The 26,601-nt window shown below is 42.9% G+C and overlaps 2 protein-coding genes across 13 annotated transcripts in view; one reads left to right on the forward strand and one right to left on the reverse strand.

Annotated features, from left to right (window-relative positions):
* The window catches only part of WIPF1 (WAS/WASL interacting protein family member 1), a 124,648-nt gene that overhangs the window by 21,742 nt on the left and 76,305 nt on the right, over nt 1-26,601 (forward strand). For 2 of the 4 annotated variants that reach the window (XM_060621761.3, XM_060621760.3), the window contains exon 1: nt 22,386-22,577. The exons of 1 other annotated variant lie outside the window; for it this stretch is intronic. The gene's annotated coding sequence lies outside the window, so the exon portion shown is untranslated. Of the gene's footprint in view, nt 1-22,385; nt 22,578-26,601 lie in introns of those variants that run through there. One more of the 4 variants, XM_060621758.3, reaches the window with a different exon arrangement.
* LOC144617155 (uncharacterized) overlaps nt 22,990-26,601 on the reverse strand; it is a 131,624-nt gene continuing 128,012 nt past the window's right edge. For 7 of the 9 annotated variants that reach the window (XR_013557261.2, XR_013557260.2, XR_013557267.2 and 4 more), the window contains 2 exons: nt 24,835-24,994; nt 22,990-23,779 (listed from right to left, as the gene is read on the reverse strand). Coding sequence is in view for 2 of the 9 variants with exons in the window: in XM_081796363.1 (XP_081652489.1) it covers nt 23,675-23,779; nt 24,835-24,994 (265 nt within the window). In the remaining 7 variants the exon portion in view is untranslated. The remainder of the gene's footprint in view (nt 23,780-24,834; nt 24,995-26,601) is intronic. The other 2 variants (XR_014138053.1, XR_013557264.2) reach the window with 1 other exon arrangement.

The raw sequence follows: 26,601 nt of genomic DNA on the forward strand, positions 1-26,601 counted from the left end.
GGGAGACACAGAATCCGAAACAGGCTCCAGGCTCCGAGCCATCAGCCCAGAGCCCGATGCGGGGCTCGAACTCACGGACCGCGAGATCGTGACCTGACTGAAGTCGGACGCCCAACCGACTGCGCCACCCAGGCGCCCCTCCAGAGACTATTTAAAGTACACTTCTTTTGGGACGCCTGGGTGGCTCGATTGGTTAAACGTCTGACTCTTTGTTTCGGCTCAGGTCACCATCTCATGGTTTATGAGTTCGAGCCCCACATCGGGCTCACACTGACAGTGCAGAGCCTGCTTGAGACTCTCTCTCTCCTTCTCTCTCTCTGCCCCTCCCCCTCTCACTCTCTCTGTCTCTCTCTCAAAAATAAATAAACTTAAAAAAAAAATTAAAATAAATAAAGTATACTTCTTTCTACTGAAGAAGAATTCCACCCCCGTGGTTTCCATGTGGTGGTTCACGTTCTAGTCCTGATAGTCACAGAACTATGTAATTTTATTAATATAGGCCAGACATGTAATATTTGAAGACAGTTATCATATCTCTCTTGGTTCTAAACCACCACACCAAGCTCTTAGGGCCAGTTCTACCCTGGGTCTCCTTCTTGCTCCCAGAAAAGCACAAAGAGTGCTTTATAATTTTCCATCCAAATCAGACACTTGTGAGAGGCAAGGGAGCACTATTAATAATTATGCTGGGACAACAGGCATCAATGGGGACTGTCCTAGGCAAACCAGGATGTGGTTCACCCTACCCCCGGGCCACGGTAGAGATGCCACCACTTGGAATGCCTTCTGAAGCCTGTCCAAGTGGATTATGGGAATGTTGAGCTAATGGTATACAGATATATTATTGATGAGAGATTAGGTTTTAGGAGTCTGCCATGATCAGTCAAACTTCCTGCAGTGGAAAAGTGCTGGATGTCAGGTTGCGTCCCACAACTGCTAATGTGTGTGATCTTGGAGGAGTCATTTCCCCTCCCAAGTTCTTAGTTTTCGCAGCTGTAAATAGAGGTTGGTAATCTGGAAGTCCCTTCCAGTGCTAAGCCTCTGATCCTGTGTCAGCCTTCCTGATGCAAGCAATGCTGTCCATCCTCGCTTGAAAGCCACAAACACGGAGCATGAGGTTTTTCATCCATTCTCTGTCAGTTTAACTGTTCTCCTGCCGGCATTATTTGTCAAGCCCTAGAGGTAGATTATTAGAGTGCCAGAAAGATCCCTTTAGCTAGCTTACTTTCAGATAGTCAGTGAAATTGTGCCAAGCACCAAGAATCTTCTTTAAATAATGCTTTTCTTCTCAGACAGCCCTAGATTTTGTCAGTGTAAATACAGGAAACAGAAAATGGCCCCCATTAAATGTACCTGTTGACTTAGAACTTTCTTTAAAAAAAAAAAACAAAAAACTTAGGGGCTCCTGGGTGGCTCAGTCGGTTAAGCTGCTGACTTCAGCTCAGGTCATGATCTTGTGGTTTGTGGGTTTGAGCCCCAACATTGGGCTCTGTACTCACAGCTCAGAACCTGGAGCCTGCTTCAGACTCTGTCTCCCTCTCTCTGTCTCTGCCCCTCCCCCGCTTGTGCTCTGTCTCTCTCTCTCTCTCTCAAAAATAATAAAATAAACATAAAAAAATTTTACCGGGGCACCTGGGCGGCTGAGTTGACTGAACGTCTGACTCCTGATTTAGGCTCAGGTGGTGGCCCCTGGGTCGTGGGGTCGAGCCCCGTGTCGGACTCCACACTGAGCATGGAGCCTGCTTCAGATTCTCAATCTCTCTCTCTCTCTCTCTCTCTCTCTCTCTCTCAACAATTTTTTTAAAATATTTTTTTAATTTACCTTTTATATTTCACAGTCCATTGCATCTGTGAAATAATTTCGAAGTATTTTTCCACAATGTATCTCATTAAATCCTCAGAATGGCTGCGTAAGATGGGTATTGTCTTCGTTTTGCAGATATTGAAACAGAGGCCCAAGGAGACGAAGCGCCTCGTGGGAGGACCCACAGCTAGTTAGCGGTGGGGCTGCGGCTCTGACTCCTGTCTGCAGGATCCTTGTCCAAATGTCCTCGTGCTGCACCGGTAGTTTGTGTTTGTTAAGCAGAGGACTCTTTTTTTCCAGACAGAAGCAAAGCTTTTCTAGGTGAAGTGGAGTGGACCGCCCTATGTGGTGCCCTGTGAAGGGCTCCGTGAACCTCCCCCAGAACGGGGTTCGAACAACCGCGCGCTTCTCAGAGGTGCCTCACACTGTCTTTGCCCCTTTCAAGAATACAGGTTTCTCGCAGGATTCTGCAGAAGCTCATTCTACTTAACGGGTTGCATTTAATAAACTTCTTGGTGATTCTCAGTCGCTTGGTCTAACCGTCACGGGGCCTGTGTCGGTTGTATGAACACGGTCGTCTCTAGCAGCGTCGTCTCCCTCCTTCTCCCTTCTCTCCTCTGACTCCCGTGGCTCAGTCAGGACCCTCTCCACCTTGTCTTCCCACCTTGCCCTGCTCCTCCCAGCCCCACCTCTACCACCAACAGAACCGTGTGTCCTTTCTGGATATTCCTTGGCTGCCTTCATCATTCAGCCCCTTACCCGCTAAACACTAAATACCTATGAAACAAAATCATGTGAGAAGGCTCAGCCTAGTGACTGATGAGCCCACATCGTTACTGCAAAGTATGGTGCCCCTTCCTTGTGTCTGAGATGATTGGGTTCACCAAGATAATCTCCCAGGTTTCTTCTATTGCAAAATCCTATTGTTTGTATGCCAGCCTTTTCTCTTCCCTGGGTTGCTTGGCTCATTTTCACTGCCTGTGTATCCTTTACTCTCCCTCAAATCGAAGCACAGTCCATTGCCTCCGCCAGGAGTTACCCCCTGGAAGAGGGAAAGTTAAAGAACAAGATTTTCCATTCTCTGGGGGTGCTGGGTCCCAGCGAGCTGCCGAGTGCCATCTATTCAAAGAGCACCCTTACCTAGGGAAGAAAAAAAAGAATGGGAAATATTTCCATTTTTTTAGTTCTTTATTTTGTTCTCAGCAGTCTTTTTTTTTTTTTTTTTTTTTTTTTTTAAGTTTAAGAGACAGCACACTTGAGCATGTGAGTGGGGGAGGAGCAAAGAGAGTTGGGGGAGAGAGAATCCCAAGGAGGCTCAGAGCTATCCACAGTGAGCCAGACAAGAAGCTTGATCTCACCAACCATGAGATCATGAGCTGAGCTGAAATCAAGAGTTGGACGCTTAACCGACTGAGCCACCCACATACCCCTCTCAGCAGTGTTTAAAAGGGGTTCATGGTCAGATGCCGGGGTGGCTCAGTCGGTTAAGTGTCAGATTTCAGCTCAGGTCATGATCTCACCGTTTGTGAGTTCAGGGCCCACATCGGGCTCTGTGCTGACAGCTCAGAGCCTAGAGCCTGCTTTGGATTCTGTGTCTCCCTCTCTCTCTGCCCCTCCCCTGCTTGTGCTCTGTCTCTCTCTGTTTCTCAAAAATAAATACAAAATGTTAAGAATTTTTTTTAAAAAAAGGGGGTTCATGGTCAGTGTCACCAGCTGACAGGACAGTGACGTTTATGCTTCAGGTTCTGTTTCTCTCTGCTTAGTGTCTGGAGCTCTGTAAACACTGAGAACAGCTCCTTCTCTTTCTAAACATATATCATTCACACTGCCAGATTTTTCCTAAATCTTTACTCTCCATCACGTAAGGTTTCTTTTTTTTCCAACTTTTTTTTTCAATATATGAAGTTTATTGTCAAATGGTTTCCATACAACACCCAGTGCTCATCCCAAAAGGTGCCCTCCTCAATACCCATCACCCACCCTCCCCTCCCTCCCACCCCCCATCAACCCTCAGTTTCTTCTCAGTTTTTAAGAGTCTCCTATGCTTTGGCTCTCTCCCACTCTAACCTCTTTTTTTTTTTTCCTTCCCCTCCCCCATGGGTTTCTGTTCATCACATAAGGTTTCTTAATTAGGTATCGTTTTAAAAGAAATGATACATTCCAACCAATACATTGGCAGTTTTACCTACTAAAAACCATTCAGAAAATTCAAAGTATTAGTGCAGTATAAACTGTTAGAAAAGATAATTGGCATTCCATTTTGTATTTTCACAAGAGACATACTTTGCTAAGGCCATAGTTCTTATATAATGTTTTTTTTTTCTTTCTGAAAGAGCAGCAATTATTAGAAGTAGCAATCCAAAATTCCAGTAAGCCAGTATAAATTTAGTAGTCTTTCTCCTCATTCTGCAAATGTACATGGGTTTATTATTTTTTTTAAGTAATCTTGCCATATCCTGGATTATGTAACAGTGTGTGTCAGCTGTCTCCATGGGGCATCAATATTGTGTGTGTGTGTGTGTGTGTGTGTGTGTGTATAATTGATTAGATGCCTACAGCTAAAGGCATGAGTAGCTATTTACTTCAACTAATTATATTAGCCTACCAGTAAAAATTGGCCATTCTGTTCTTTGGGTGATTTTTCACAGTGAACATTTGATGCCCAGTCTGATGCCAGGAGCCCCCACAGCATTCCAGTGCCCCCTAAACACAGCAGCCCCCCTGTACTCATCCACAGCTGTGGATCTGCCCTGCTGGTGACTAAGAGGAAATGGAACAGCGGGATGGGTTGGCCATGGGCTACTTTCCATTCATGTGGTAACGTTCACATTGCATCCTTGGTTGGACTCCTTAACTTTAATGTCAGACCAGGAATCCTTTAAAAAAAAAAAAAAGTAGGAAAATCTTTTCATTGGAAAATATCTTAAAACCAAAGAAAATGGCAGAGGAAAATTGTGATGTGCTGTAAATGGAAGCTGGTGATATGAGTTCCTCTATATCCTTTAAACTCTATTGCTATAGTCTTGGATCTACCGGTTAGAAACATTGACTTGCCTTCACATGAAATGTATTTGTGAAATCATTCTTTATTCCCCTTTACTTATATATTTAGTTTATTATAATTACATGCTGTTATGTAATAAACCACCCCAACCATAGCTGCTTAAAGCAATAGGCATTTAATTGCTTACAAAGCTGCAGTGTGGGCTGAGCTCAGCTGGGGAGCCTTTCTGCTGGTTTTGGCTGTGGTCAGACTGAGGCTGCTTTCAGGTGGCAGGTGAGCTGGGTCAGGACCTAGCTGGAAAGCAGAGATGGCTTTCCATAGTATAGTATCGGAACCTCTCTTTCTCCAAGTGGCCTCTCCATGTGATCTTTCCATATGGTCTCTTTAGCAGAGTCTCCAGACTTTTTATATGGTGGTTAGGATCACAGAAGTGGAAGCTGCCAGGCCTTCTTAAGGCTCAGGCCCAGAACTACCAGGGTGTCACTTCCGCAGCCTTTCTTTGGTTAAAGCAAGTCACAGGTACAGCCTGACTCAAGGGGAATACAACATGTGAATACCAGGAGGCATGCTTCATTGGAGGCCACCAGTGGAACAGACCACGCGAGTCATTCTTCAGACACATGATACTTCTCGGGTGCGTGCTATGTGCCAGGCAGTGAGTATACAGTGGTGAACAAACAAAGCATGGTGCCTGCCCTTATGGAGTTTATAGTCTGTGGGGAGCACAGGAAAGTAAGCATCAGAGCTGTGAGTGCAGGATGGGAGGCAGGCTGGGCACCTCGGGAGCCACACCGAGGGTTTGCAAAATAAAAGGCCTGGGAATTAAGCAGGAACCTCATCACATATTGAAGGCCTGGTAAGCCGTGTTAAGAAGATTAGACTTGATCTCAGTCATGACGGGAAGAGGATTTGAAGCAGATCTGCCTTCCAGAGAGATCACAGCTACAGCAGGCTGAGAATAAAGGGCCCTGAGCTGGAGATCCCCAGAAAACTGGGGGTCAGGCAAGAGAGAATGGTGGGTGCACAAGGGTATGGAGCTCAGGGCATGGATTCCAGAGATACTAGAAGGTAGAATCTCCATGTCTTGGTGATTGATTGGTTACCGGAGTGAGTGAGAGGGAAGAGGCAAGGGTGACCCTCAGGATTTTGACTTTGGCAGCTCGTGATGGTCTCCTCCACTCCAGTAGGGAACCTTGGAAGAGGGGCAGGGTTGGGTCCCCTTGGGATGGGCAGGAAGTACCAAGGGCAGCCAAGTGGAACATACCAAGTTTGATTCCTTTGGGTCCTAGTTCCCTGCGGACCTTTTTCAGACTAATATATAATGATATCCTAGGTGCTTCTTAATTTCTCAACTTCCACATCTCTGTGACACACTTTGTTCCTTTCTACTTCTCCTCTGCATCCCATGGACTTGGTCTGAGGCAGGAGTGTCCCGGGATGTCACCTTCTTGAATCTTTTACTTTGAGGGTGGTGGGTTGGAGACACTGGTGTTGGAGAGTTACAGGATTTGGGGTTGAGGGCTTACAGAGAGCAGTTCGGGTCACAGGGTTGAGAAGTGCAAAGGCAAGGGATTTGGGAAGAAATTGGGAAAAGGAGAAGAGAGAAAGACCCAGGCCAACTAGAAGAAAGTTAAGAAGTGACTAACAACATAATAAAGGCAAGGAAAATGAGTCATACAAGAAGGGGGGAAAAAAAGGAGCAAAATTAAAAAGGAAAGAGAAAAAGATGGCTCCACAGGCTGTGATCTCTATCACGGAAGATTCTGGAATCTTTTTTTTTTTTCATGCCTCCTTTGTACATCTGCATTCTAAAAGCTAGGAAAGTAAAGTAAACCTTTTTTATGAAAGCCTCAGTGGGCCTTCAGATAAGCTTTCTTGCTATATAAAAAAGGAAATGAGCAGTTAATACACTAAGGTAGTCCTTTTGTGGAAGAAAAGGAACCCTAAGAAAAGAAAGGGACATACAATTGTTAAAGTGAATTTTTTAAAAAATTGTCTATTCCCAAGTGATCTGACAAAGAAATATCTGTAGCCTGAGAGAATGGAGAGAGAGCATGCCCCCATGATCAATTTTTAATAAACATAAATGGTATAATAAATTATGCATGGAGAATTGGTATAAAGCATTAAACAATGAAGGATAAATAATTTAAATGATTAAAAACTGCCTCTGTCATATGTTTGATGTATGAGAACTCTATCTGAATTTTCTCTGCAAGGAAATGGAGGATTTTTTAAAGGGGATTTTTCAAAACCAATTTTTAAAAGAAAAAGTCGTGTCGTGGTCTGCCAGGAGAGGTTGTTAAGCACAGAAACGTCAACTTCCGTGATCCTGTATCTTGAGTTTCTCTGATTAATGCATGAGTAGTGCCTTGTTGGTAGATGATATTCTATCAGGCTATCAATGGTGCAGGCACTGCCCATGTTCTAGAAGGCTGAGACTCAAGGTCTCTTTTCAGGTATCCAGAGGAACTTTGTCAGGGCGCAGGAGTACAGTGATCTCTGTTTCTTATATACTCTTAAACTTCTCGTATTTCTGGGTAAGAAGTACTGTCCCTGCATATCCATTGCTTCAGGCAAACTGCCATCTCCATCCCCAAATTAGAGTAGCTAGATGGGTTACAACCAAAGAAGCATCTGCAAAGGCACGCCTCCTTCTTGTGGGCCACCCCTCTATAGTTAAGGGGAGCCATCTTCATCAAAACCAGCACATTATAACATGCAGTGGGGGGTCAAACCTATCCAGGTATGAACCCACTCTACCATTTACTAGCTTTATCACCTTTGTGCCTGAAGCTCTGTTTCCTTATTGGTAAAATGCATTCAGTAATACCCCAAAAGACTGTCGAGCATTAATTAAGATACAGATGTCATTAGCTTAGTTCAGTGTCTGGAACATAGTAAATGCTTAATAAATGCTTATTATTAACTACAGAAATATATACTGAGTGTGTATTTTCCAGTCTCGGAGGAGTGCAAAATAAACCAGTGGGACCAGGGCAAAAAACCATAAACCTAGGAAATAGCCATCATGTAACTAAATCAAAGATCATAAGCTGTGGTCTAAGAGCCAATTCTAGAAAATTCAGTATTTAAAAAAAAAAAAAACCAAATTCAGATACCTTAAGGCAAGGATACATGTGCTCTAGTTAATCCCAGTCCCCAATATTTCCATTGTCTTACCCCAGCCTGCTTTCATTTCTCTACCTTCCTAACCCTGACAGGAATTTGAGTTTATCACCTCAAGCTGAAGAGTTCGTTCTATGAAGTTAAATTGTTTTCCCCTAAGTTTCCTAGCTTCTTAAAAGTTTTAATTTAACTGGGGCATCAGATTGCTATATAAACTTAATGGAGATGGGGGAAAAAATCTTTAGTTTTTTTGCACCACTGAATAATTTTCATAAAATTAAGAGCCAAACACACCAACAAATCTTCCCCCAGTTGTTTACTTTGCTGTTATCCCAAATTAATATTTACCTAACACCCACATAGGCATTTTATTGCCCTGGAACTATGACCTCTCACGATTCAGAAGCTGATTATCTACAGAAATAATTTCAGCCATTTATGGTTGACACTCTGTCAACATACATGCTTATCAGTAAAAGTTCAAGTTCAAACTGTTGGTGCACCAGACAGTGGGAAACTGAAGACTCACTGTAGGTGTTTGAAAAAATGACCGCAAATACATTGGTACTTCTCCCAATGAGAGGTGAATCCGTGTCTTGCTCCTTTAAATCTGATAGGAGTAAGGGATTGTGACTACTCCGAGAGACAGTGTGACGAGGGTGGCCCCATGCAACTTCCAAGGCTGGGCCCGAAAAGGCCATACCTCTGCCTTGTTCATTGGGAATGCTTGCTTTTGGAGGCTTGAGCCACCAAGCAAGAAGTCCAACACATAAGTGCTCTGGTTGACCCTTTCCTTTAGCCTTCCCAGCCTTGTATCAGAAATAAATGAAGAGGGGCACCTGGGTGGCGCAGTCGGTTAAGCGTCCGACTTCAGCCAGGTCACGATCTCACGGTCCGTGAGTTCGAGCCCCGCGTCGGGCTCTGGGCTGATGGCTCGGAGCCTGGAGCCTGTTTCCGATTCTGTGTCTCCCTCTCTCTCTGTCCCTCCCCCGTTCATGCTCTGTCTCTCTCTGTCCCAAAAATAAAATAAACGTTGAAAAAAAAAAAAAATTAAAAAAAGAAATAAATGAAGAAACCATCTTGGAAGTAGATTTTCCAGCCCCAGTGTTCTAGCCTCTAGTTTATCAAGGATCCCAGCTAAGATAAGACCACAGGTGTTGAGGAACATGTCTCTATCATGACATTTCTGAATTCTTGACCTACAGAATCCATGAGGATAATGAAATGGTTGTTTCACGCCAGTAGGTTTTGGGATCATTTGTTACACAACAATGGGTAACTATTGTACTCACCCAACAAGTCAGCTGGCTTTGTATCTTGGGTAGTCACCGTATGACACATCATATTGTTTGTGAGATCTTGACTGTAAGAACCACCTGGTTCCCATCAAAATGTGTCGTATTACTGCTAGGTTGTTTTTTTTTTTTCATACAGGATAAACATGGGAGAGTTAATGACTCAGCAGATACTTACTGACTGAAGGTGAAAGATGACAAACTGAGCTCCTCTTGATTTTATAGTTTGCTTGGAAGGGTGTGTTCCTGTTGTTTTTCATTTAGCAGTAACTCTGTGTCACCACCGCCAAAGTAGAAATAACAGCTCTCCTCGATGATGAATTAGACGTTGCATTAAAAAGCACTTAGGTGTTGTTTTTTTTTAAAGATAACACTGTTGATACATGCAAGCGTTTAATGTAGTAATTATTTTAGGTTAATGGGTAACACTAATAGTTTCTGCTATTAAGAATATTTGCAAAGCACGGGGCGCCTGGGTGGCTCAGTCGGTTCAGCGTCCGACTTCGGCTCAGGTCATGATCTCACAGTCCGTGGGTTCGGGCCCACGTTGGGCTCTGTGCTGACAGCTCGGAGCCTGGAGCCCGCTTCAGACTCTGTATCTCCTTCTCTCTCCGCCCCTCCCCTACTCATGCTCTGTCTCTCTCTGTCTCAAAAAAAACAAACAAACAAAAAAAAAAAAACAAAAACAAAAAACATTTAAAAAGAATATTTACAAAGCAATCTGAGCAAATACAGAAAGGTTAGATTATTAGGGCCTGAGGTAGCTAGTGCTGTAGAAGCAACTGAACTGTAAGTAGTCTTCGTACTTCCATTTGGAATCCGTTTAGTGGTCTTTTAATGAACAGATAATTCAGTCTGAATTTTGAAAATCAAGGAGTGGCAGTTCACAGGGCAGATCCCTTCTGACAGGGTGTATGGAGAAATCTTTATTCTTTCCAATTGCTGCCTTTTCAGCCCAGCCAGCAACATTGAAAGCCAGCCCCCTGTGGTCAGAAGTCAAGTTCCTGGGTTAAGGGTAACAAATCCACAGCACATACGACACCAGTTAATTAGGCTGCCTCTGTACACATAAGTTCACCAAGGTTTTGGTTTCTTCCAAGTTGTGTAGTAGTCACACATGAGTTCCCACAGCAGATACCTGCTTGGGGATTTCTCACTTACCCATCCTTCTGAAGAGAGCCCATGGGCATGTTAAACCAGAACAAAAGACCCCACAGCCCGGGTATGACTGAAGATAGATTGGGTGCTTTCTGTTTGTCAAAGACTTTCTCTCTTGTCTGGGTACCTAGCTCTCTGTTAAAAATATTGTCAGGAGGTGTGCTGTGTGTGCTTAATCCTACAAAGAAAACTGAAAAAATAGAGAGAGTCCATGCATTTTGAGAAGAGCAGTCAGGATGGCGTCATGATTCAGTGGACGTAGAAAGGCCTGGAAACACCTCTGTTGTAGGAGATTGTAGACGTAGGGACAACAGGAGTTTCAGATCCAGTTTCAGCCTGAAGATCGTCTTTATAGATTATATAAATTACTAGACTAGTTAATTTGGAGTCGGAATAGCATTTTTGTATTTTGAAGCTCTTCTACTTTGTGCATACACAGCGAACCCTTTATAAAGCTGGTGAGCTGGACTATGAATTTGAGACAGAGGGATTCCCCTGCTCTTTATTGTTGGGAGGCTGTAATCTCTCATTCATTCGGTAAACACCCACATGGTGCCAAGCCCCTTTCTCCAGGAGGAAATGGGCGCGTGAAGGCGTATGTAGTAGGCAGTTGGTACAGTGGAGTTGATGGGGCATGGCTCCATCTGGGAGAGTCTGGAAGGGAGAGGCTGACCCCTGACCCAGGGCCAAGATTGCCATCACAGGAGACAATGCCCTAGGCGTCAGTCTTTACTTCAGAGATGTACCAAAAGATGGAATGCGATGTATTTGTTTTGCTACATATTGTTCTCTACTTTTTAAAAGAGATGACAAAGCAGACTGTGGTGGGGAGCATGTCAAACTCTGCCAACATGCTGCCATACTCCGCGCCAATAATGCTTCAACTTCCTGTCTCCTTTAGAGAGACTTGAAACTGTCACAGGTGTGGACAACAATAAAAGAGTTTTGTTCCACCCCCCCCCCCCCCAAAAAAAAATCTGTTTCAAATCTTGACCTCATCAACTTGGCAGGAGAGCATGGCGGGGGAGGGACCGCGCAGAAGGAACGGTGGTTTATAACTGAGCCTTAAAGTCACTCCAGCAGCAGAGTTTCTGAGCTACTGTTGTCAGAGCTGGAGCAGCCATGTGGCGACAAAGACTTATCTGGTACAGTGCGGTTGAGTAAGGTTAGGATTTACAGTTGTGACTAAGGTAGAAATTGCAGCTGTTCAGAATTACTCCTGATCGCTGTTTCCTTGCCTGACGTCCAGATGAAGTGGCTGGCTGCCATTTATGGGCCCTGGCGAATGAAAAATACTTGTTTTTAAAGACTGGAATCACACCCACTGTGACATGCTGGTGACAGCCACAGATCCATGCCTCTCATCTGAGGATACTCTGGGGGCGCACTGGTGCAGAATGCTGGAAGAAATGGCTGCCGCTATGTAGATAATTTTATAAGTCTGTTTCCCCTTCAAGCATTAAGACTTGGATTCACGTAAGATGTGCCTGCTATGCAACCACACAAATGAGAGACGTAATCCCAAGGTGTGCCAGGCCACAGTATGCAGTCTGGTTGGGAGCGCCTGGGTTTTGTTGTTGTTGTTGTTTGTTTTTTGTTTTTTTTTACAATTTGGATAATATAAGGCATTTATCATTAATGAGAACCCAGGGCGGTGGTGGTGTTGCTTTGCCCGCTTGTTTGTTTTTGTTTTTGTAACCTTAAATCCTTGTCTTGTATCAAGCCAGGTGAATTTTTTTTAAGCTGAATTTATATATTTAGCTGTACAATAAGTAGCACACTACTTGTCACAACCCCTCTTCCCCCTGCATAATCCTTATTGCTTAGGAAGGCGTCACGCCTATGAAGTCTAGTTACTAAGAATTTCAGCCATGCTTTGATGAATTTTACAGTTTTGGGTGGTAATTTTTCAATAAAAAGGGAAGTATATTTTTAAAAAATCAACTTATTGTAATATACCATTAATTCCTATTTAGCCTACACTTTCAGTAGTGTTCTTAATGATCCCCAGTGCCCCTAAGGTTAAATCACAGTTTATATAAGATGTTAAGGAAACCTATGTCAATAAACACATGTATTATTAAACACAGAGAGATTTGATCATTTTTGTACATAAATTTTTCTTGGAAGTTAATTGGTGGATATCACGTTGCTTTCAGCACTGTAAGTCAGTATATCATTGAGAGATACGCAACGGTAGTTTAGTAAATAGCACCTTGTTTTAGTTTAGGTACCTCCCAGAGCACCAACTTTATTTCTAGAAGTTGCTCAAAGGCAAAGAAAGTAATAGACACTGAAATACAAAATGTAGAGTTACCTGTTCAGAATGACTGTGAGTAATTAATCAATAAATCTTGAGAGATGTTTATCTTTTGAAAGTTTGCCTCCTTTACAGAATCCTGTAATTCATCGTGTCTCCAGGCACTTCAAAATCCAAATCATAATCCAGAAAATATATGATAAGCACATGTGGTTGAGTTTGATGTTGCTCAGCTGGGTATTACCAACACTCTAATTATAACCTGAATAAATCTTAAGACCCCACTTGGTCCAGATTCTGCCCAGAGTCTCATTGAAAGAAAACATCAGAAATCCAGAAAGCCTTGAAGAGTAACATCTCTTTCACTGAAATTTTTCTAAAAGGCACAGCGTAAAGGTTTTACACTTCATACCACATAAATAGCTTCTCCAAAATTCCATATGGACTAGTCTTCACCTGCACTCATGGCTGCTGCAAAACCCCTTTTGTCTCTCTCATCCACATCATTTTTCACTGGCCACGAAACTTTCCTTGTTTTTAAAAAAAATGATGGAGATAAAATTCACATCCCCTTTTCCTCCTTATTTTTGATCAGACACAAATACATCCCACTCTTCCAAATTTAGAAGCATACGTGTTATCCCCATGTCCAGGCTCAAAGTAATCATCTAGATTTTCTGCTCTGCTTCCTGGATGGACTGTGTCTCTTTAGGATGACTGGATGACCTGTAGCTCTACTCCCTGAATCCTGAATTTTATTTCCTGCCTGCACAGCACCCTCAGAAATAAAGCTCATTGCTTGACTCCAGTTGCATTCCTTATGAGAAATTCTGATATAGAATTTCCTAATAATAAAATTTCCACATACTGACAGCAATAGAAGCCACCATTTACGTCCCTCACTGGCTAAGCTCTTTGAGTGCAGCATCACATTTAATGCTCATAAAATTATCCCCATGTTACAGATGAGAAAACTGGGTCCTGAAAGCATAATTCACTGCAACTAGTAAGTAATGGATCTGGGATTTGAACCCAGGTAGTTTGATTCCAGAATCCCTCCTTTTAGGAGTGACATGATCTTGTTTGCCAATTCTCCCCTATTCTCTGTGCTCTTAACTGTACAAGGGAGGGATGCGTCTGAATAGGAAGATTGTGCAAATAGTCAATTAATTAGGTGTTCTCTTGGTCCCATGTTATGTGTGTGTGAGAGGGAAATGCAGATCCTGAATCACAGCCACAAATCTGCATAATACCCATTCGTGATCTCTCCCAATACGCTTAGTACACTTTTGAATTGTTTACATAGCCTTGTATTCTTCTATTTTCTATTTGGCCTAGAAGGAAGGAGCAACAAATGTGTGAGAGTATATTGGTTCTGTCCACTACCTCTGGAGTTCTGTATTTATGAGGCTTCTTCATATTTATCCTGGGTGGGGGCGCCTGGGTGGCTCAGTCAGTTGAGCGTCCGACTTCAGCTCAGATCACGATCTCGCGGTCTGTGAGTTCGAGTCCCGCGTCGGGCTCTGTGCTGATAGATCGGAGCCTGGAGCCTGCTTCGGATTCTGTGTCTCCCTCTCTCTCTGCCCCTCTACCGCTCATGCTCTGTCTCTCTCTGTCAAAAATAAATAAACTTTAAAAAAATAAAAAAAAAATTCATCCTGGGTGAATGGCAAGGCTTCCTATGTGTCCCTAGCCAGTTCTTTTTATGAACAAGGGAATTTTCCAGATCCTTTCAATGTTTTGATCAACAAAAAGATGAGCGAGGAGTTATTTGGAATTTAACTGCATGATGTTGGAAAGGGCCAGTTTGGTTGTTGGCATCAGTCCCTGAGGTATGCCAGAGAAGAGTCACTATGCTGGGCAGGGCTTTGGCTTTGAAGACACATCTTCAGGGGTCTTGATCATTCTGCCTTAGGTTACATTACAGTGGCATAAACAAACGTACCAAAGTGCAGTGCTTCCGCAAGAGAACTTTTTTGACCTTTCATCTCCCTATAGCTGCTCCAATGGCTCAGAAACATGGTGCATGGTATCTTTTTGCATGATTGCTAATGAGGAAAGCCTTTGGCATGACATAATGCTCCCCACATCCCCCAGGGTCAGTGTAGAAACAATTGCTCTGGAGTCTGGCTGGACTGCTTGACCTACATTGTGAAACACCTACTGCCAAGGGCGTGCCTCACTGCAGTTCCTCCCTGGACAACACACGTGTGGTGTGCATGTGTTACGTTTCTTTCAGAGACAGAGCAACAAGGAGACGGTTTTGGTGGATGCTGGAAATGACACTGGACTTGCAGTCATAAGCTTTGGGTTTAAATCCCAGTTCTATCACTTATTTACTCGTTTGAACAAATCCTTTCAACTCTTGGGAACTTAGCCTCCCCTTTGATTTATGAGAATAATTACAAACAATATTTAACTCATAAACTGTTTATGAAGCTAAATTAATTTTTTAAAATATGTTACGTTAGAACAGAAACACTTTGGGATGCCTGGTGGCTCAGTCGGTTAAGCATCTGACTTCAGCTCGGCTCATGATCTCGAGGTCCGTGGGTTCAGGCCCTGTGTCAGGCTCTGTGCTGACAGCCCAGAGCCTGGAGCCTGCTACATATTCTGTGTCTCCCTCTCTCTCTGTCTCTACCCCACTCATGCTTTTGTCTCTGTCTCCAAATAATAGCTAAGCATTTTTTTAAAATAACAAATTCAGCCAAGTAAATTTTTAAAAAAAGAACAGAAATACTTCGGTATTTTATCACTTTTTTGTAGTCCAAACCAGGATCTTAGTCCAGTAAACTGAGAGTCACGGGCAGATTTTGAAACAGTTGCTACAGCTTTATGCCTGTTCCCTCCTTCACGCTATCCTGCGTTTCTCCATGAGAAATTAAATATGGAACTTTATTTTTTTTTAATGTTTATTTATTTTTGACAGAGAGAGAGAGACAGAGCATGGCGGGGGAGGGGCAGAGAGAGAGGGAGACACAGAATCCGAAGCAGGCTCCAGGTTCTGAGCCGTCAGCCCAGAGCCCGACACGGGGCTCGAACTCACGAACCGCGAGATCATGACCCGAGCTGAAGTCGGATGCTCAACCGACTGAGCTACCCAGGCGCCCCAAATATGGAATTTTAATGTTAATCTTCATTCAAACACATACACATATACAAATACATAAAAACAATGCCAACTTAGATATTTTGTGGACAGAATTTCCCCATCAGCCCTGCACTGACATCAAGGCTTTAAAAAAGTAGAAACTACCTAATTTTCAAAAGAAGGAAAGATGTAGATTCTTGTTGATTTCTGTGCTTTGTAACTAGACATTAGGAAACAGAATTATTGCCTCTAAGCATATCTAGCAACGTTATTTTCTCCTTTGAATTCCTCACTTCTTTAGAGGATATCTTTACATTCTTGTGATCTTACTGTTGGACTCTTACCTAATTCTAGGATAGATTCCTTAGCTAATGATGAAGTCCAGTGCTTGGAAGTGAGGTTGCTGGAAACCCACACTGACAGCCTCCCTTCTATAGATAGGTTCTACAGATCTCCAAAATGCCTGCATGTCTCAGATCCCTGCATTTGCAGAAGCATTCCCTGGGATATTCCTAGCTGTCTCCCAGACACTGGGTTCTTGGCTGCCCCACCACCCCACATTTACCCACATGATTTGTGAGAGCTATGGCTAGCTAGTCCTTCTTATAGGAAGGGTGGGAGGAAAATGAATGGAAACCTGGCAACATACTCTTTTAGAAGGGTTTCTGATATCTGTGTAATGTTATCTCCCTCCCATACACACAAATTGCTATTATTAACATGAAACTACCATTAAATTTCCCAGAACAATGGACTGACCTTGCCAATTAACAGGGTTCTACTATGGAGTTCTCTGATGTTTACCGGGAAAGGTCATCTATACTTGATTTTTAGAGCAAAGTTTATAGGTAGGATTTTTCAACCATTACACATTAAAACACACACATATGTAGCCAGGAGTAGAGGGTACTGTAATAATAAAAAGCATGGTCAATCAAGGAAAGTCAAGAAAAGAGGAAAAAACAAGAAGAAAACAATGTAACAGAATATAAATGATAAAATGGCAACAATAAGACAAACCATAAGACAATAAGACAAACCAATAAGACAAACATACAACAGTAAAAGTGCCCAGCTTAAATTCCTCTATCAGTGGCTCTCACATTGATTAAAAAGATAACCTAGCTATATGCTGTCTCCAAGAGTCACATGTATAGCAAAATTACACAGAAAGGAAGAAGATAAAGGGATACAGGCTGGTGAATGCTAAGTAACAAAACAAAAATAGGGATGATAGCATTAATATTAAAAAGTGTAGGATTGGAGCACCTGGGTGGCTCAGTCGGTTAAGCGCCCGACTTCAGCTTAGGTCATGATCTCACGGTTTGTGAGTTCCAGCCACGCTTCTGGCTCTCTGCTGTCAGCGCAGAGCCTGCTTCGGATCCTCTCTGCCCTTCCCCCTGCTTGTGCACACGGGCGCGTTTTCACTCTCTCTCCCTCTCTCTCAAATAAGTAAACTTAAAAAAAAAAAAATCTTAAAAAAATGTGTAGGATTAAATGTAAAAAGCAATACTAAACAAGACATAGAAGAATAAGAGATACAAATCAGAGTCCATAATAATGAACCTTTATGCACTGAACATCTTAGCACGGAGTTAGAGAAAACAAAATCTGTTAAAAAAAATAAATAATGCAAATAAAACAATTAACAGATAAAAATTTCAAAACGTAAACTTTTCCATGATCATAGTGGGAGACTTTAACAAAATGCTTTCAGAATTTAATCAAGTAGGCAAAAATAAGTAGGAAAAGAAGATTTTAATAACATCATTATCATTATCAACCTAAACCAACAAGTAGGAAAGACACACAAATATTTAGAAGGACATGAACCATTTACAAAAATAGATGAAATATTAGACCACAAAGAAACTTTTTAATTAACCAAAGAGTAGATGTACTAGCCACATATAACAAAAAACATAGCATTGAAAATTAACACAAGATGGCTTCTGCCCTCACCTCCATCCAAGCACTTGGAAACTAAAATAGGACCCTTTTAACTAACTCTTGGGTCGAAAAGGATATCACTACTGAAACTATAGGCTATTCTAAAATTAACGGTAAGAATATGATGCCTTGAAATGTGTGAGATAAGATTAAAAATATACTTAGATTAAAAGTTAAGGATTTTATTTAAAAGGACTGGAAATAGACAAGCTTGTATTTTAGAAGTTAATAAGTGAAACATAAAGTAAAACAAAGTAGTGGAGGGAAATAGAGAAGGTAAATTATTTACCTTTATTAGAAAAAGTCTAGCGGTGCCTGGGTGGCTCATTCGGTGGAGCGTCTGACTCTTGAATTCAGCTCAGGTCATGATCCCAGGGGTCGTGGGATTGAGCCCTGCATTGGGCTCCGTACTGAGCATGGAGCCTGCTTAGGATTCTCTCTCTGTCTCTGTCTCTCTCTCTCTTCTCTCTCCTCTCTCTTTCCCTCCCTCTGCCCCTCTCCCCCCCCCACCTCTCTCTCTTCCTCAAAAAAATCAAAATTCAAAAAAGAAAAAGTCTGAATTTTCTGATAAATTAGAAAAAAAAAAAAAGATTGGCAGGACAGCAAAAGTACAGGATTAACAGGAAAGCTACTGGGCTAAGGCTGGAAAGCTGAGTTAATAGAAGACCCTGTCCCTGCCCTCATTGCCACTTCGGTTTAGTCAAGGTGAAAAGCATGTGCAGAAAATAATTAGGAAACAGGACTGTGTTGAGTAACGTGCCTACTTATGACTTATTATAAGTGGTACACCTGTCTATGGCAGAGTAGCATTAGTCCCTGAGTCTCCGGCTTCAGGCAGAGCTGAATTTACATGTTGGCTTCAAAGTTATCAAGGGGCCCTGGACAGGCTATTTAGCCTTTCTAACTTGGTTAGCTTGTCTGTAAAGTGGGGATCTGGGAAGTGGCTGGTGGCAAGGGCTTAGTCTATGGCTGACTAAAAAAAGTCAGTATAGCATCTCTTCCAGTCTCTTATGGAAGCTACTGAGATCACTAGGGCACCATCAGTTTCTTAGTACATGGTACCCAGGAGTGGGACGGAACCTAGTGTTTAGAGTGGCCAAGTTCTGCCTACCTGGATGGAGAGATGGGACATTTCACCTGTGACTATTTGGGAACTATGCCCATGGTGAATGGTTGAACAAGTCTCCATCCATTAAAAGGAAAAAAACAAATCTGTTAAGAATGGTACTGCTAATGCAGTAGTGGTTCTTGAGCTGGAGAGAAGATCCTAGGCACAGAGAAAGAAATGGTCAGTTCTCCATTCTGCAGTTGGTTGGCTCCCCTGAGTAGGAAAGGCAGAATCACAGCATCCTTCCTGACCTGCCTCTGGCCGGTAAGCACCATTACCCATCATCACCATGAATGTGAAACCTCATCCTTCCCACCCCTCGGCATCAACATTGGGCTCCTCGGGAACGATGATGGATTTGAGAAGTCTTGAAAAAGTGACATGGTAAACACAAAGTGCAGGGCTCAAGAGTAAACCTAGAGAAAAAAATGGGAACAACCCCCCCCTCCTTTTGTCTGTATTTAGGACTTGATGAGATTTTGTGGTTTGATGTAAAGTTAGAATGCGTCCAGGAGTAGATAAAAATCTTGGGTTTTTAAAAAATATCTTTAGATGCCACAAATCAAACCACTTTAATCAGAATATTTGTTCAGTGGGGGGAAGAATCTGTGAAAGTGGTTAAATGATGTCTGTGGTCCAAACAAGAACTACTTGATGGCTCTGCTTCCTCCATTCCCAAGACACCATCAACTATAAGGTGTACCATCAAATTAATGACAGGTGAGGAGGCAGGGAAAGAAGACATGATATTAATGTACACTCAGATTCCAGGAATGTTAAAATCTGAAGGAAAAAAGCCACTACCAACACAAACATGCATCTTGGAATTAAGGAAATGCAGAATTTCACTCAGTTGGTGTTTTGGTGTTTTCTTGGCTGGTAGAGGCGAGGATTAATTTTATGAAAGCAGTTAAAAGATTTTTACTAATACATGGGGCAGAACCAAGGAAAATTGAAGGCAAAAAAAGCTTTTCAGGGCCATAGATGTATTTTCTTTCATTCTCTTGTCAAGACAAGAACAAAATTCAAAAAACACTGATAGGAGTATGTCAGAGGAGCCCAGTATGCGACTGAAAGAGCTCCCAGTGGTCAAGAGTAGAACGCTTTGAACAACAAAATAAATAAAGTGGTGCTGAATTGTAACCCAAAGTATGAAATCAGTATCTCTGAGTCCATACTTATATAAATAAGTGATTGAATAAATTAGTAAATGGGGAGAAGAGACAAATCTTCCATGCAGAAGAATTCCAAATAATTTATGTAGATACTCCTCAAGATTTTCCTTGCAGAGCATCCAGTAAGGAAGGAGGAGAAACCCAACAAGTAATCTGTAAGTACGTTCTTATCGTGAGAAAGACATCAGATAAAACCCAATTGTGGGACATTCTACAAACTACTTAATCAGTACTCCTCAAAACTGTCAAGGTCATCAAAAATAAAGAAAGTCTAAGAAATGGTCTCAACCAAGAACAGCCTAAGGAGATGTGATGAGTAAATGTAATGTGATGTCTTGGATGGGATCCTAGAACAGAAAAAGGACATTAGGAAAAAAAAAAAAACTAAAGAAATCTAAATAAACTGTGGGCTTCAGTTAATAACACTGTATCGGGGTGCCTGGGTGGCTCAGTCAGTTGAGTGTCCAACTCTTGATTTTGGCTTGGGTCATGATCTCCGGGTCGTGGGATGGAGTCCCACTTCAGGGCTGAGTGTGGAGCCTGCTTGGGATTCTCTCTCTCTCCCTGTCTCTTTGCCCCTCCCCTGAACACTATCTCTCTCTCTCTCTTTCTCAAAACAAAAGTGACCCACATAAAAAAAAAAATTCAGTACTGTTTTATTGTTACTTATATACCATACTAAATATAAGATTTTAATAGTGGGGAGACTGGGTGCAGATGAGTGGGAACTCTGTATTTTTCTGTAAATTCACACCTGTTCTAAAAAACAAAGTCTGCTAAAATTTGTTAAATGCCAAAACAAATGAAAAAAAAGAAATTCACAGACAGGAGGCCAGGTTAGGGATTTTAAAGGAAAATTATAAAGCATTTTGTTAAGACCTTTAAAAATTCCACACAGCATGGCTTAAGTAGAACATATGTCACTGCTTAGTTGAAAAATGGAACTGGCAGTTTAACGCACAATGCGACACTTCTAAACATGACACTTCTAAATACTTCAAATGAAGTCATCGTTGTTTATCATCTGTGTAGTATTTTGTTTTTCTAAGATAGCAAAATTGTACCATCATTCCCATTTTAAAACCACTGTCATGCTTATAGCCGTCTTGACTCAACTGGCTACTCTAACTGCACAGTTCAATCAGAAAACCAGCCATCAGCTGTCAGACCGGTGGGCCAGTTAATGCGCGTTTTCAGAGCCAGAAATGCAATCAAGTGGTGAGACATAAGAGCTTTGCAGTTGTCCAGAGTCCTGATCCCAGGACTCGTTTCCTTACTCTGTGTTCTCACATCGAAAACTTCACTGGGGAATTAGAGGGTAATATTTTCAAGACTTGGAACAGTGAGGTTTTCTACAATTACCTTTCTAAAAAACAAAAAATCCTCTTAAAAGCATTTTAAAGAAAAGAATTATGCTAGGGTAGCCAAATAGAAACAACTTTGGGGTTTCTGTACTGAGTCAGGTTGTACAAATTGCAGAATATTCCGCTCGGTCCAGGACATGGTTTTAACTCCCACACACCACTTCCTACATCCACAAATTCCATGTGTGTGGACCTCCACAGAGCTAGAGGAATCATGGAAGGAGAAAGGAAGGCACTGACCACAGGAACAAGAAAGCTAGAAACGGCACCCTGGCTTCTGGCACCGTCCTGCCTCAGCTCTTCTCCAGTCGCCCCTCTGCTGGGGGCACAGAGGTTCACACCAGGGCACTCGCCTGGTGCTCTTGCCTGGCCAGCATCAAGGCCCCCCCCACTGCCGGGACTCACATACCTGCAGGAACCCACCACCATCCCACAGGGAAGCCAAAACCCTGGCATATTTTGGAGACAATCGGGGGGGAGTGGGGGATGTCTGCCAGTTAGTTCGCCTGGGAGGCAGAGAGGACCGTGGCTTTGTTTGCTGAACCAAGAATTAGGGCACACCGCCTGACAGCAGGACTGAAAAGACTGGATGTGAACTTGAGACTGGCTGGGGAGATTCAGGGTGAGTGGGTCTTGTCACTGCAGGATCCAGAAGTGTGAACTGAGCCCTGGGTGTGCTTCTCCGTGGTGGTGCCCTCCGGAGAGGAGCCTGGGGACCTCCTGGGCTCAGCACCATGGCCCAAAGCTGGCCCTTCCTGGGGAGTCCTGAGGGCAGCCACAGCGGGGCCCTGTCCAGATGACTGGAGAGCCCCCCGGGGCTGTGCTGTGAGCAGTCTGCCTCTTCTCAGCTGCTGCCCCAACCCTGCGACTCTGGGGCTCCAGACTCCCCGTCTCTCCCTTACCCCTGATCCTTGCCAGATCACAAGTGCCAGGAGTCCAGACATTATTCTTCTCTGCCTTTCTTCCAAGCTTATCTTCTCTTTACCTGTGTCCTAGGGATGCCTCAAGCAAACTGGGGGACCCCTTTGGAGTGACAAAGTCTCCTTTAGAAGCAGGGTTACCCCAGTGTGAAGCAAGCAACGAGACGATCTTATCACATGCCTCTGACCACTTAGAGAGGCAGGCAGAGACGGTGCAGTGAGGAAGTATAATGTCACATGCGACATTTACAGGAAACTGGCTAGAAGATTGCAGGGGAACTTGAGAACTTGTCGTTTTCGGCGGATTAAAACAACACAGGTTAGTGCTTTTTTTCCCCCCCTGAAAAATCTTCCATAGCCACTCTAAACTACCTAACTTGTTCTCTTTCCTTAAACTGTCTTTCTGTAATGCGAAGAAATTGCTCTGGCTTTGAATGTGAGAGCCAGGGCATAGCTGAAAGCCACACTTTGTTAGAGGAACAAACATCGAGCCATTACTGTGAAAATGAAATTCTCAGAGTCTCTTGCTTCCCTCTTTACCTTTAAAAAACAACCTTCAGATGTTCATGCAATAACTTATTTCATGGAATTCAGCTATAAGCCTCTCCTCACGTTTACCTATTAGCATAAAGCTGAAACAGGACAAATCAGCTTGTGTTTGCAGGCACTCGTGGGGTGTTCAAAGGGCGGTGGAAAATACTGAAATATTATGTGTGGAAACATGCTGCGAGTCTGAATGCAAAAATGTTGTTTTTATGTACTTTTCATCTGGTAAAATGAATCTTTTGGCTTGTATTTCCTGTTACAATGCATTTCTCATATTTTTATACATCTTAGTTCCCTTTTGTATTTTTTCTGCCCTCTTCTTTTCTTCCTTCCCTTTTTTTTCTTCCTTTCTTTCTTCTATTAACTTTAAGCAAGGGTAGAGGAGAGGGGGTTGGGGACAGCCTGAATGTGAGGTGAGGAAGTCCCCTGCCTGCGCGCGCATGGCCCCAGGCTCCCACCGCACGGTGCCCGAAGAAGCCATGCGGTGGGGACCATCACTAGAGCTGTGTGTCTTCACAAGCCATGCTACTTGTACGAAGGAGGACTTGAAGAGTCTAGAGCCGAGCCAGAGGGACAGTTAAAGCACTGGAAATTAGAGCCTAGAAACAGCTCAATGGTCCAAGGTTATTCATCCTCTGGCCGGTGTGGGACAGTTTAATGAAGAGCGTCAGGTCAATAAAAGGCTCTTCCGCAAGGGCCTGATACTTTCAGACCTGTACGAAAAAGGAGAGTGTCTCGAATCTGAGTTAGAGGGAGGAAGTTACTGCATTCTTGGATTGTTATCAAGCACTAGAACAGGTTGGCCAGAGAGGGTGCTGAGTCTTTTTCTGGATGTTTTTGAAAACCTACTAGATTTCTTCCGTGGCTGCGTTAACATGTTGATAGAGGTGGGGAGAGTAATGAAGAGAGGTTGAGTTGGGAGCTTCTTGGTTCCTCTTGTCGTTCTAGCCCACGGTGTTCTCCAGAGTGTCTGCACTGAAAAAACAACAAAGGGGTGAGGGGTTAGAGGACTCACGTGTTGTTTACATCCCAGTAGTGCAAAATAACCAGAACAGTGATGAAAGAGAAAAATCATTGTTGATTATGTCCTCAGACAGCCACATTTTTTTCATTTTTTACTACCATGTTGTGCAAGAAAATGGAGGGGAGGCTCACAGAATAGGGCTGGATTCCAAGTTGGAGATCTCGGCCCCAGTGGCTTCAGAACCCCTGCACTCGCTCGGAGAGGCAGCCCACCTTTCCATCGGGGTTGGGGGTGGAGGGGAGGTTGGACGCCATTGGTGTTTGGAGCCCTGTGCACAAATCAGTGCCTGAAGGAGACGTACACACACCAGAGGGGAACTGCACACACACCAGGAAGGTCTCTTGCACACGGCACTAGGAGTGCCCCTGAGATCAAAAAGAGGCTCACGACTTCGTGGTGGCTGGACATCCCTAGAAGGAGCTCTTCTTTCAGTTTTGCTTTGCTTTTTCAGTTGGTCATAGAGCTTTGTTGCTCAGGGACTTTTGCATTCTGCTAATCTGCCGCACATAGTAGAAAAGGGCTTTTTTTTTTGTTAGAATATTTTCCAGATGGACCTAATGTCTCTTTTATTAATGCATCCTTCCAAAAGCTGTTTCCATTTATTCTGGGGGTGTCTGTTCTCTCCCTAGCCAATTTCTCACCCCCTTCTCCAGCTTTCCACCTTTGGGGTGTTCCTTTGTGCTGTAAATGCAAGAAAAGGTTTATGATGTTATGATGTAGTGCCTCTGAGCCCCAAACCTGGAAGTGGTTCTGGAAAAAAAGGACATGGAACAGCACAGGGTGGTAGATCATGTCAGATGGTGGAGAGCACCTGGACTATTATTCTAGCTTGTCATTTTTAGACAGAAATTACTGCCAAGTTGAACACTGAGTTCAGTTTGAAGGTCAAAAGCAGGAAGAGATAAATAGTCACCTTTTATCTGGAGAGAAAATTGTGAATTTTATGAGGAAGGAGGACTGTATAGGCATGTTACTGAATTCTCTAAATAAGAAGAAGGGGACTGACTTTGCAAATTCCTCTTCTCCTAGACCCTGACATATAGGCAGGCTTCTTCTCCCCAGGATGCCGGGTAGTAGTAGAGTAACACTTCAGAGCCAGCCTCCACGGATAATGGGGTTGCCTGGGTTCCAGAAGGAAAGCTGGTGAGATATACAAAACATTCATGCTGGAAGGGAAAAGAAAAGAAAAAATAAAACTTTGATGAGTGCAGCTTTCACAGTTGAATTCATCATTGGTCATCTTTTTGAGTTGTCACCACCAAGTCTGGAGGCCCAGCCCCCCGGGCTTCTCAGAGAGATGTTTCTGGATGTGGGTAAAGTATCACAGTTTTGTCATCACCATTATGCTGGGAAATATTGGGAGCCACAGGTGGTGGGTTTTTTTAATTGTGTTAAAACAGACATCACCTAAAATTTTCCATCTTAATCATTAAGTGTGTAGATGGAAATTCTGTAAACCGTTAAACCGTTAACCGTTAAACCGTTAAACAACTTCCCATTTCCTTCTCCCCCAGCCCCTGGCAACCACCATTCTCCTTGGTGTTTCTGAGTTTGGCTACTCCGAGGACCTTGTAGAAGTGGAATCATACAGAATTTGTCTTCTTGTGACTGCTTTATTTCACTTAGCGTAATGCCCTCCAGGTTCACCCGTGTTGTAGCATGTGTCAGAACCCCCGCCCTTTTTTGAGACTGAGTAATACTCTATGATGTGTATACACCACATTTTCTTTACCCATTCATCTGTGGAGGACATTTGTGTTGCTGCCGCCTTTGGCCTTTGTCGATCACGCTGCCGTGAACCGGGTATACAAACATCTCTTTAAGACCCTGCTTTCAATTTGTTTGTATACATACCCAAAAGTGGTATTGAGGGATCATCTGGTAATTCTGTCTTAAATTTTTTGATGAACTGCTATGCAGTTTTCCATAGCGGCTATACCATTTTACCGTCCCCCTGACAGTGCACGGGGGTTCCAATTTCTCCACATCCTAGTCAGTACTGGTTGCTGGTTTTTTTCATAGCAGCCATCCTAATGGGTGTACGATGATATCTTGTAGTTTTGATCCACATTTCCGTAACAATTAGCGACATTGAGCATCTTTTTATGTGCTTGTTGACCATTTGTGTATCTTCTTTGGGGAAATGTTTGTTCAGTCCCTTGCCCATTTTTTAAATGGGGTTGTTTGGTTTTTGTTGTTGAGTGATAGGAGTTCTTTACATATTGTAGCCATTAGGGAACTATAAAGTATAAATAGTTCTTTAAAGTATTGTAAGTGCTCTAATGTTCACATCATCTGCTACAAGCCAGTTGCTCTCGTGGTATACACTCTTGAAAAAGACCAGGAGGTTCAATAATGCGGTTTTTTTCAACACCATTGATTTTTATCTTGACTCTGGAATGCTTGACAAAATCTCTGTGATTTTCAGCTTATAAGCAGTTCAGTTTTCAAGAGCTGACAAGGATGAAGGCAAGGAAAATAAAGGAAACAGAAGAGATAGCATGGGGTAATGCTTTTTATTCTTTCCATAATTTATACTTTTTGACTACGTAATCTTCAGGAAAAAGCCTTTTCCTCAGTTCTGTTGACTAAAACCAGACTTCATGCAGGAATAAACACACTTCCTGAGAATCATCCAGTAATTATGTCTTCTTATACCACCCTCCCTCTAAACCCACAGGCTTGAAGATACCTCAGATTACAAGATCAGTATCATTTTCCTTCATGAATGCCTCAAACAAAATGTTGTATTTTTCTTCTGGGTCATAAGGAC

This window comes from Panthera onca, chromosome C1, assembly GCF_046562875.1.
Source record: "Panthera onca isolate mPanOnc1 chromosome C1, mPanOnc1 haplotype 2, whole genome shotgun sequence".
NCBI lineage: Eukaryota > Metazoa > Chordata > Mammalia > Carnivora > Felidae > Panthera > Panthera onca.